The sequence below is a fragment of the Colius striatus genome, chromosome 1, assembly GCF_028858725.1.
Source record: "Colius striatus isolate bColStr4 chromosome 1, bColStr4.1.hap1, whole genome shotgun sequence".
Taxonomy (NCBI): domain Eukaryota; kingdom Metazoa; phylum Chordata; class Aves; order Coliiformes; family Coliidae; genus Colius; species Colius striatus.
Window position 1 is genome coordinate 146927801 of NC_084759.1, and position 12187 is coordinate 146939987.

General features: G+C 37.6%; 1 protein-coding gene across 1 annotated transcript in view; it reads left to right on the forward strand.

The window, feature by feature from the left end:
- TRIM24 (tripartite motif containing 24) overlaps positions 1–12187 on the forward strand; it is a 65284-nt gene that overhangs the window by 37196 nt on the left and 15901 nt on the right. Inside the window, exons 6-11 of the mRNA XM_062011106.1 lie at positions 499–613; positions 2386–2532; positions 5193–5310; positions 8738–9003; positions 9598–9762; positions 11301–11480. Coding sequence (XP_061867090.1) covers positions 499–613; positions 2386–2532; positions 5193–5310; positions 8738–9003; positions 9598–9762; positions 11301–11480 — 991 coding nt within the window. The remainder of the gene's footprint in view (positions 1–498; positions 614–2385; positions 2533–5192; positions 5311–8737; positions 9004–9597; positions 9763–11300; positions 11481–12187) is intronic.

The window sequence follows — 12187 nt, forward strand, 5'->3', positions numbered from 1 at the left end:
AATAGCTAAATTAGAAAATCTATTTATTATTTTTGTTTCTGGAGGGCCACTGTATCTTAGATGGACATGTTCCTATGCGACCTGATCTAGGTGAACCTGCTTCTGCAGGGCGGTTGGACTTGATGGTCTCTAAAGGTCTCTTCCAACCCTACCATTCTATGATTCTATAAGAGACATAAGCAGTTTTAATTGCCATGGACCATTCCAGAAATGTGCTGGACAACTAAAAATCAAGGTTTTCAATTGCAATGAGCATTTAATTTTTGTCAGTGACAGATGTCAGTAATTTTACAGACTTTGCCCCTAGTTAGTTAATTTTATCATTGATATAATTTTCTTGTTTATAGGTATTCGATGGTATAGGCATTGATTGGTGTATGTGACCATTGAAATGGTGTAGTTTCAGCAACAGCGTGTACAAGGTGGTGTTTTTCAACACTGTTTGGAGGATGGGTTTGTGAGCTACGGAACATTATTTTCTATACTGTTTACTTACAGAATTCTTGAAGTGAATCAGAATCAAAAGCAAGTGGAACAGGATATTAAAGTTGCCATATTTACATTGATGGTAGAAATAAATAAAAAAGGAAAAGCTCTGCTACATCAATTGGAGGTAATTTCATTTCTATCATAAGAAACAAGAATGTCAGTCAATTTTTTTGGTGTCACTTCTCATTAAAACAAAATCCATTTCTAGAATTAGTCCCCTGTACATGTCCTATTTTAAAGTGGAGAGATATCCAACACAAGCTATTTGAGCAATATTTGTGCAGTTATGATGGGAGAGGGGAGGAGGGTTTAGATTTGGGAAAATTTTTGTTGTTTGGTTTGTCATTACTATCTGTGTCCACAGCTTTGTGAATCAGGGCTCTCTGAGCAGTTTTTTTCCATGCTTTTGCAAGTCATAATTCTGTGTGTCATGCATGAAAAGTTTTTCCATCTGATTTTTTCATAAATTCAGCATTCCAATAGCAGAATAAAGGACAGAATTGTCTAGAATGGGTATTTGGAAAAATATTACCCATAATTGTGTTTTGAAAAGTGTGTGTGCGTGGCTACTATTGACTACCTTGACTTCAAGGCTTTTGACACTGTCTCCCATAACATCTGCATCAGAAAGCTCAGGTAGTGTGGGTTGGATGAGTGAACAGAGAGGTGGATCAAGAGATGGCTGAATGACAGAGCCCAGAGGGTAGTGATCAATGGCAAGGAATTGAGTTGGAGACCTGAGGCCAGTTTTGTTCCACAGGGATTGGTTCTGGGGCCTGTCTTGTTCAACATCTTCATCAATGACCTGTATAAGGGGACTGACGGTACCCTCAGCAAGCTGGCTGATGACACCAAACTGGGAGGACTGGCTGATTCCCCAGATGTGCTGCCATTCAGTGGGATCTCAACCAGCTTGAGAGTTGGGCAGAGAGGAACCTCCTGAGGTTCAACAAGGACAATTGCAGAGTCCTGCATCTGGGAAGGAACAACCCCATGCACCAGTACAGGCTGAGGGGTCAAACTGCTGGAGAGCAGCTCTGCAGAGAGACCTGGGAGTCCTGATTGATAATAAACTAATCATGAGCCAGCAATATGCCCTCGTGGCCAAGAAGGCCAATGGCATCCTGGGATGCATCAAAAAAAGTGTGGCCAGCAGGAGTCCTGTGTCCAGTTCTGGGCTCCTCAGCTCAAGAGGGACAGAGAACTTCTGGAGAGAGTCCAGCGCAGGGCCACCAAGATGATCAGGGGACTGGAACATCTTTCACGTGGAGAAGGGCTGTAGGAACTGGGGCTGTTTTGTCTGGAAAAGAGGAGATTGAGGGGGAATCTTATTAACATTTACAAATATCTAAATGATGGATGTCAGGAGTTTGGGACATCCCTTTTTTCTATAGTAGCTAGCAACAGGACAAGGGGTAATGGGATGAAGCTGGAACACAAAAAGTTCCACTTAAATATAAGAAAAAACTATTTTACTGTTCAGGTGGGGGAGCCGTGGCACAGGCTGCCCAGAGGGGTTGTGGAGGCTCCTTCCTTGGAGGTCTTCAAGATCCGCCTGGACATGTTCCTGTGTGACCTGATCTAGGTGACCCTGCTCCTGCAGGGGGGTTGGACTAGATGATCTCTAAAGGCCCCGTCCAATGCTACCATTCTATGATTCTATGATATAGAGAAACAAACATATATATGAAAATGTACCATAAGAAAAAATGGGAAGCTGCACAGAAAGTCCTCGTATCTTAAATGACTTTAGTGTTTGATAGCTGCAGTTAGGGAGCAGGAATGCAGTTTAGAACTAAGTGAAACTGCTTAATCATCATGAATTACAAATATGAAAGCTAATGCCTGTTAACTGTAAATTGAACCCTTTGACTGGAATTGCTTTTCTACTTTCAGACTCTGGCAAAAGAACATCGGATGAAACTTCTTCAGCAACAACAGGAAGTGGCAGGTCTCTCTAAACAGCTGGAACATGTCATGAACTTTTCCAAATGGGCAGTTTCCAGTGGGAGCAGCACAGCACTACTATACAGCAAACGCCTGGTAAGGTTAGGAAGATAGCTCTGTCCATTTACTTAGAGACTATAATAAAGGCTTGTCAGTAACACTAGGGAATTAGACTTTTTAATGACTTTCTACTAATTGGAATATTTTTATATAGTTTTTCATATTTTTCTCTCAGATATAAATACAGAAGGTTTCTAATAACGTAGCTCTCTGGTCATCACTCTTTACTGTTACACTACCATAGAATTGTTGTAGATCTATAGGAGAGACAAGCTCTTTTCTATGGAGTGAAAAACTGTGAAGCCATAAATCATTAGGAAAAAATGTCACATGTCCTAAATGATCATTGAGGTTCTTTCTAGTAGTTGTTAGAAACCCTGAGTTCAGAGAGAGATGGTATTTATATGTCGTAGAGTCTGATATCAAGCATTTTAATGTGAAAATTAAAGTATTGTTTTATTCTGTCAGACTCATCTTCCACTAAAAGTCTTCAAAAATGTTGAAGATGAAGCTGAGGCTTTTGCTTGTCCATGCAAACAGGGATGAAGCTAAAAATGTCAAGTGTTTTAATGATACAAGATCTGAGCACGTATGGTCTCATAAGCTGACTGATTATGATAAACAGAAATCCTAAAAGATTTTAAATAAAAAGCTAACAAAAAGCTGACCATGATTTGTCCAGAAGTTGCTACATTATAGTAGTCTGATGACAGATATCTGTGGCAACATTGAAGAAAATGATAGGTCCCTTTTTTCCAGTTCCTATAACTAGATCAGAAAGTTTTGTCTTTATTTTCTCATTGCTTAGTTGAGAACCTACTGCATTTTGGGAAAGGGTGATTTGCTTGTTTGTTTGTTGTTGTGGTTGTTGGGTTTTGCTGGTAGGTTTTTTTTTTCTTTTCTGTTTTTTTTCCCATCCCATTAAAATACTGTAGGCTGTAGCAGGTAGTTGAATATTACTTGGTTTTATCAGCTTACTTCAAATAGTTAAATTCATTTGACTGGCTTTATACTGCCACAGCAAGTCATGTTTTTTAATTGAATAGAGAAAAAGCACATCAAACTGAGTCATCTTGTTTATAATTGCTTAGTGTTGCCACAAAGACTACTGCTATGTGAGTAGGAAAACAAGTTATTTTGCAGGTGTCTTAATCTTAGAAACATTATGCAGTTCAAGAAAAATACTGTCTAGCCTATAAAGCCTCAGCAAATGAGAAATATTTTTCAGAAGACCAGATGAGCTTTAGGTTCTGGTTTTTTTTTTTCTGGGAGTTGACTAGCTAATCTGTCTGTGGACATCTGAAAATCTGTTCCTGAACAGTGATGCATACAGGAGCATGTGAGACTTCTGCTCCAGCATATCCAACCACTTGAAACTAGGGGGAAGGAATGCCCAGCAGGCAATATCTGTACTTTAGAGAAATAGCATATTGCATAGTTTGCAGGAAGACAGATTCCTAGCCTAGTCTTCTAGCATGAACAAAACACTGGTGGCTACCACTATTACTGACAGGAGGTAACTAGTCTAGTCGTGAGTTTATTTACAGTATATGTTTGTGTAAAATGGGAAGAATATATGGAGCAACCTATGACAAGAGCTGTGTGCAACCAGTCTTGGTGACAGGACGAAAGACTGTAGTGTGGTATACTTGATTTCTGTGGTGTGGTATACTTGATTCTGGTACTGTACGTAGAAATCCTAGGAAATCTATATTCAAAATAAAGCACTTAAAATTTTCTATGTTCATTAAAAGAAAATTAAGCCTTGCTAAATGTTTTTTTGTATCTGGTCTAAAACTAACCTGCCAAAAATTGAAAGAAAAAATTTGTAAACTGGAAGCTCGTATAAAATTCCTATGTAAAAGATAGCTAGGATCATTTTGAACAGGTAAGGTGATTTTTCCAAGTATGTCTCTTGAACTTTTTGAGGAAATAATCTCTTATTCAAGAAAAGTAAAAGTTTTGAACTCTTTATTTTTCTACATCTGCTGTGTGTTATTTTAAAATTAATGCCTGTGTTAGATATTTCTAGAGCAACAACTGCAAGAAAATATTTTCTTCCTAGGAACTAGGTAAATAGTGAGCATTTGATAGAGTACTCTCTGTCGATGTGTAATGTAATCATAGTCCACTCCTTTGGAACCAAGGAGTTGGAAGAGTCTGAAAATATGTGTGAATCTGAGAATTTTCAGAGATAAGGTTTGTAAGATCTGTTCTTTGGCTTTCTGAAGAAAACAAATTTATTACAAAGGAAATTTCCCGTGATGATATTTGCTACCAGAAGGATGGGATACATTTTGAAAGGAAAAAGAATGGGTTTGAGGGGAAGAAAACCCAACAATGGTTATGTGAATCTGTACTTCACTTGCAAGTAGTTCAAGTCAGTGAATGTAATGACCAAGTTTGTGGAAGGATATGTATTTCTACAGGGGAGAAGAATTTATTATCTTCGGCTGTAGTTGACTGCTTTTTAAAACTGCTTTAGGAATAAGGGAAAGACGATAAGAATGCTTCTTTTATTTGTAATTTGGACAAGTTTCTCTTTCACCTCAGTGCTCTAGGTGATTATTTCGGTTTTTTGGGGGAGAGAGGTGTTTGGTTTTGTTTTGGGTTTTTTTTAAGGACTTTTTATGCTGTTAAGATACTTGGCTCTGGTCCCAGAGAAAATGAAAAATATTGTTTTGTTCCTGTTCTAGATTACATATCGACTACGATATCTTCTTCGAGCAAGGTGTGATGCTTCACCAGTGACTAATAATACCATCCAGTTTCACTGTGATCCTAGCTTCTGGGCTCAAAATATTTTCAATCTAGGTATGATATATCCCTTCGGCATCTTGATCCTATCTTGCAAGCAGTTTTTTTTCTACTTGTGAAGATAAATAGCCTCCACACTACTAATTTTTTTGTTTACTTTGTTAGATTTATTTCCTTACCCGTAGAAGACATTTATAAGGTGTTCTATGAAAAAAAAGCATTATTTATGAGTACTTATGATAAATCTGTAACAAACATATCTCACTTGAGTGGTACATGTGATGGTGAAAATAGCAGCTTTCAGTTTCCTGTGCAATATGCATGCCTTCTGGCTTCTGAAAAAAGGAACATAATCTGTAACCTTACTTCACATCCTAAGAAAGGATTACAGTCTCATGCTGCATCTTCCATCCTTTCCTTTTACTTCAATCCTATTTTCGCAAGCAGAAACCCATAACAGTTTGAACATAATATGTTCAAGAACCTGTTTGCTCCTTTGCAATACTGAATAATAAGCCTTGGAGAACTGAAATGAAGAGAAAGGGAGAATGACAAAAACAGAAGAACAGGGAAGAGAACACTATTTTTGGTCAATTGTCTCACTGTTACATCATCTTTCCTAAAGTTGTGGAGTGGAATTCAGGAGAAAGCATATCTTTAACAGAGTTGTAAATGTACTTCTGTCTTGGTTATCCTAATAGATTTTGATCTAGTCTCCAAGCTGGTTTTACGTTTTATTCTAACAGGTACAATTTGCCAGGGTTTTATGATAAATAATGATAAATAATCACAGAACCTCAAAGCTTTGCAGGTAGACAGGTTGTATGGTTGCCTGAAAACCTGAGTTTAATGGATATGTTTGCATCCTAGGAACTCATCAGCTTAGGTGCAGGAAAAAAAGCTTAGAGGTCTTAGAATTTTGACTGCTGTCATGCTTTCTTTCTCTTTCCACTATTACTTTGATGGGCCTTTTTGGTTTTCTGTCATGTGCAGACTTTGTGAGGGACCTGTTTTCCATCAGGAAGTGCAGTCAGCTCTACAAATGTACAGAGAGGTGCAAATGCACGTTTCTCTACAAAGGCAGAGAAAGAAAGTGTTATGGCAGTGCTTTAACGTGAACAAGGTTCTTTCCTCACACACTAGGACAATGAATGATAGCGGAGAAATTCTCCAAGTTCCTTCTGTGTAAATAATTTTCTTTGGGAAAGGAGTGAAAAGTACATCACTTGTTTCCAGAAATGAACTGTCAAGCTGTTTGGTGATAACTGTGAACTGCTGCTAAACTGAGATGATGTTTGTCAGGAAGTTTTTTTTTCTTGTGTTTGGTTTTGAGGCTCTTTTTTTAATATATTTGTTTATTTAATGAGCTGATGAAATACATTCCCTTAAATTCTGAGGAGTGCTACAATAGAAATGGCAGCTGTATAGATGAACATAGAATTAGTTGTAACAGTGTAAGTGATAGATAAAACCAGATCATGTTTATCGATCTGTTTGCAGAAATCACAACCTTTAGGTTCTTACCTTTATGGTCAGACATGTTAAATTTCTGTAGATAAATGAGATTTAAGAACAACTGAAGGAAAAAGAAAATTAAGTCTTAATAAAGAGACAAGTTACTTTGGGAATGGCTTGAATTGTAGTCAGGATACATGTTGCTGAAAGTGTGATAATATCTGTACACTAATAGGATATCTCTTTTATGGATTACAGAATCCATAAGACCCATAAGATTTTTTTTCTTAAATACAATAATTAAAGTGGTTTAATTCCACAAATTGTATGGTAACCCATGGTTTTCTAAAATAATGGAAAGAAATAATTCTCTTAATACCTTTGTGTATGTGGCTATACCACAGACGTTAAGTCTGGAAAGACTTCTGAAGATGTAATTGGATTTGGAAAGAACAGTATAAAAGTACGGTATGGGTTTGACACGATTGACTATAATATAGTCAATACCATTCTTTGTAAAAGTAGTTCCTTTTCTAGAGAAAGAAAATAAAACAGATCTATTTTGACTGCAGTGAAATATTTCCCACAGCTGTGTATGGGAAACAGCATTATTCATTTGCATTTTTCTCTGCTCGCTTTATGGGAAACCTTGACTAGACATGTTACAGGCTTAATAAATAGTATTATGCAGTAGGATGGTAGGTTTTCCATTTTGTTTAATGTATTTAATATTTTTGGTAAAGATTGATGTGGTAAAATCATAATTAAAATGTATGCAACACAAAAATGGCCAAGTATCAATGTGAAAACAATATTTCTGCCATGCTCTGCACTGCAGTATGTTGATTGGCCTAGATTCCCTCTGTGCCTGTATATAGGAGACTAGAATGGTGCTACTTGCATAGCTTCTTAGTTGTTGGGATGAAAAAGAGGAATATAAAATGCAAGAAGTTTCCTCCTCCTTCAGATAATTGCCCTAAAATAAGCCAGGCTGCACTGCATAGGATCCACAGAGACTGATGGATATGAGGAGAGAAGTGACAGGGGATGATTTCAAGTTCTGCCAGTAACCAGGGATGGTCACTCTGTCCTGTGCTATACCCACCTCATGAGGTGAACTCTCCTGGGAAACAGTCCTAAATCTCTGGAAGAGAAGAGTGTATGACATGAATCTCTCCCACTTGTATTGAAAAGTTATTGTGCAACCGTCCCAGTTAAACCCCAGCCAGCAACTTTAGCACCACACACTCCCACCACCAGTGGGATGAGGTGGACAATCAGGAAGAAACCCTCATGTGTTGAGATAAGAACAGTTTAATAACTAAAATGAAATAAAATATAATAATAACAACATTAATATAATAATAATGAAAATAAGTAGAGAGATATAGAAATAAAATCCAAGGGGAAAAAACCCAATGAATAAAACCAAGCGACTACACAATGCAGTTGCTCACCACTTGCTGAGTTTAATGTAATCACACTATATACCTCTTCAGATAAAATCTCTCACGTATCATTGATCTCTAAAAGTTAGCTATCTAGTCAAATTTCCTTCTAAATCAGTAGAGACAGAGAGAGATAAAACATCTCCTGGAGTTGCTTATCACGTTTTGGATGTGGTAGTGTGTAGCAACTGAGCGTATCATTTGAGTATTCCGTGATGTTGACTCAGGCCAGAAAAGATCACAGTACCTTTAAGTTCTGTGATACAGTTAAGTCTTTCTATAAGATGATTGGGTCAGCATAGTCTTTCCCATTGAAACTTTTCTCCCTTTCTCTTTTGGGGAGAGGCCAGGACACCTTCCTAGGAAAGTGCAATGTACAGAGGAGGATGCAGCAGGAGAGAGTTTGCTATAAAATGCAATCAGTTTGATTCAGGGAGACAAAATAAATGAGGAATCCTCTGTCTTATGTTTATCTTTGTTTATGTTACAATAATGAATGATGACAGCATGATATAAAAGGAACTTATTGTGAAAAACAACATTTCTGCTCTCTGCAATTTTATTTATTTTGTTTAAACTAGGTTCTTTGGTAATTGAAGATAAGGAGACCCCACCACATATGCCCAAAAGCCCTGTAATGGAAACAAACTTACAGCCACCAGGAAGCTTACCTTCAAACCAACTGTCCAAGTTCCCAACACAGATAAGCTTAGCTCAGCTCCGGCTCCAGCACATGCAGCAGCAGGTCATGGCTCAGAGACAGCAAGCTCAGCGTAGAGCAGGCCCAGTGAGTTTACCAAACCCAAGAATGCCAGGTGCCATGCAGCAACCTCCTGCTTCTCATCAGGTATGTCATGATTGTTTCCAGAGAAGACTCTTTTTTTTCTGTGGCACTGAAGGAGAAAGTAAAGAAAGATAAGTAAAAAAGAAATTTAGTCTAGAGGCATAAGCTCCATCTTTAACACATGGCTATATAAATGGATTTGTGAACATTTTCTTTACTGAGAATTGAATGGGTATTTTAAACTTGTCTGGCAAAATGTGTGGTAGCACTCAGCCTAGTTTTATTCAGTAAAAAAACCCATATCCAATGATATATAATGCTGAGCTGCATATTTTGTAAAATGATTAAAAAGTGAATACCTCATTATTCCATGCCTTTATTTTCCATAAAAGTTTGAAGCTGAAAATACTCTCACTGACTCATGTGATGTATCTGCGTTTATCAGATGAGAACAATGCAAAACCATCTACTAAGTTTTGTTTTTAACATTGAAAATGAATGTGTTGTGTGAGCATTCAGATAAATGGTGTAGTTCTATTTGCATTTAATTTGTAAAGAGTTTCAGAAGTTTAAAAGGGCCACTTGGTAGAATTTTCTGGAACATTGAATAGATATCAGCTAACCTGCAGAACTCTTTGTTTTTTTGTCTTCATGCAGGCACCTCCTCGCTTGATTCATTTTCAGAGTCATAGCCCCAAGTCCAATGGTTCAGCTCTTCCTGTACAACAGATGAGATTTCCCCAAAATCAAAACCTACCAAGGCAAGCAATAAAGCCCAACCCATTGCAAATGGCATTCTTGGCACAGCAAGCTATAAAACAGGTAGAGCTTCTTTCATTTTTCATTGTAGAAATAGATCATCAAATGTGGTTATATCATCTTTTGTATTATGTTTCTGAGTGCTTTTTAATTAGAACAGAAACTGCATTTTTCTCTGTGACAAGATACCCACAGTTTTCTTAATGAGAGAACTGTCAAGTTTCTTTCATTTTGACAGTTCTAAGCTGCTGTAGCATTACAGAGGTGAAGCACTGTATGTGCTAGGTAGATGTTTTGTTCTCTTGGTTGTTATTCCTGTGGTTTCTGGCCACTTAGGCTAAACTAAACATGGCCGTGGTCTGAACACTACAATCAGTGAATAGACAAAAAATCCCACTACTTAGCTTGATGTTAGTGACTTCACAAGGAACCAGGCAAAAGTGTGACTAAAAAGCTGTAGCTGCCACCGTTCTGCAGATTGTGCAAAATCTAAACTTTTATGGATGAAGACAGGAAAGAAAGACCACAATTGTGGGGTCTCTGCTGGGTAACGCTGATCAATACTCAGCTAATAAGCAGTTGAAATGGGGCAGAAGTAAACATGTAATATGTTTGCTGGATGTTCAAGAAGGCAAATCTTTATTTAAAAGCATATTAACACATGAATTGTTGGGTATACAGAGGGAAAGAAACCACCATGCCACTAGAGGTAAGCAGGGAACAACCAAATTAATCTGATTAGTGTGTCCTGAGAAGCGCAGTAACGCTATTTGTGTTTGCAATGCTTATGATGTGTGAGAACTAATTCCAATTAAATTGAAGAAAACTGTACAATATCTAAGAGAACCTGGAGTAACTAAAGCTAAATTACTTCTACTCTCTGCCTCTGAAAAGTCTTTCTTTCAAGTATTTTCATTATGTAGTACTGTCTTTCTGAAACTAGAAATGTGTAAATAGAATGAGTAAAAAGGAATTGAGCAGAGTCAGATTTTGCCTATGGCTGCCATGAAATTCCATTAAAGTCATTGTAAAATGCATCTGTCTAAATGAGAAATAAATTTAGTCTGACTTTACTGTACATTTTGTATCATGGTGTTAAACTTACATGTGGGTGGAGATCTCATCAACATTTCAAATTCTTAATGACATTAAGTTGTTAAAAGAAGCACAACATCAAATACTTAATGGCATCCAAGTGACACTATAGCTATTTACTTAATAAAGCACTGGAGCAGTTATGCATTCAGCATATTATCTGTAATGCTTTTATTTCACTAAAACGGTTGCATTTCTCCCACAACACTGTCAACGCAGCATGAAATATTAATAGATACTTAATGTTGAGATATAGCTTTGAATTTAAGAATTCACATTCATTTCTTCTATTCATAGCTTTCAACCGCTTGTCATCTTCCCTTGTCTTGTAGGATTGGTTCTTGACATCAGACAACTTCAGGATAAATCAGGATTTTATGTTTGAATTCAGCTTCCTGAACTAAGCTGCTTGTTTAACTGCTGAGTTAGAACCAGTATATGCACTAGATGCGATCTGTTGAACAAAAGATAATGCTGAATTGTGGATTATCGTCTTTTCGTTTTAGTGGCAGATTGGTAGTGGACAAACTTCAACTGCTCTGTCAACTGCAAGCAGCACAACATCTACTCCATCCAGCCCCACGGTCACTAGTGCTGTAGGATGTGATGGGAAGACCTACGGTCCCCCAGTGATAGATTTGAGTTCTCCAGTGGGTAGCTCCTACAATCTACCATCTCTTCCTGATGTAAGTGTAACTTAACAGAAGCAGTTTATGGATTCTATTTTGAAATAAGTCTTAATGTTTGTGAGAAGCAGAAACCTTTCAGGCTGAAATTCTTGCTCTGTCTGGCAAAACAAGGTAGTTTTCAGAAAACAACAATGCAGGACTGCCTATATGTTGCTGGCAGTACTCAGAACTGTTGTGGGAGACAGCTGTTAGGACAGCTAAGAAAACATTGCAGGTTCTAATTGTAATTTGACTTGTTTATTTGGATGCTGCATATTCTCCCCCTCCCCCATGATACTAGAAAGAAAGATTAGTTCACTTTCAACCACAACAGGACAAGGGATAATGGGATGAAGCTGGAACACAAAAAGTTCCATTTAAACATAAGAAAAATCTATTTCACTGTTCAGGTGAAGGAGCCCTGGCACAGGCTGCCCAAGGAGATGTGGAGTCTCCTTCTCTGGAGGTCTTCAAGACCTGCCTGGACATGCTCCTGTGTGACCTGATCTAGGTGGACCTGCTTCTGCAGGGGGTTGGACTAGATGATCTCTAAAGGTCCCTTCCAACCCCTACCGTTCTGTGATTCTATGATTCATAGATAGCACTGGTTTGCTGAAGGTATTTCTGGTAAATTTGTAACATTTTAAAGAAACATTTTTAACTCATTTAAAATACTATCTTAGGTATTAGTTGTATTCCTTACGTCTTTTCATTTTGTTATTTCT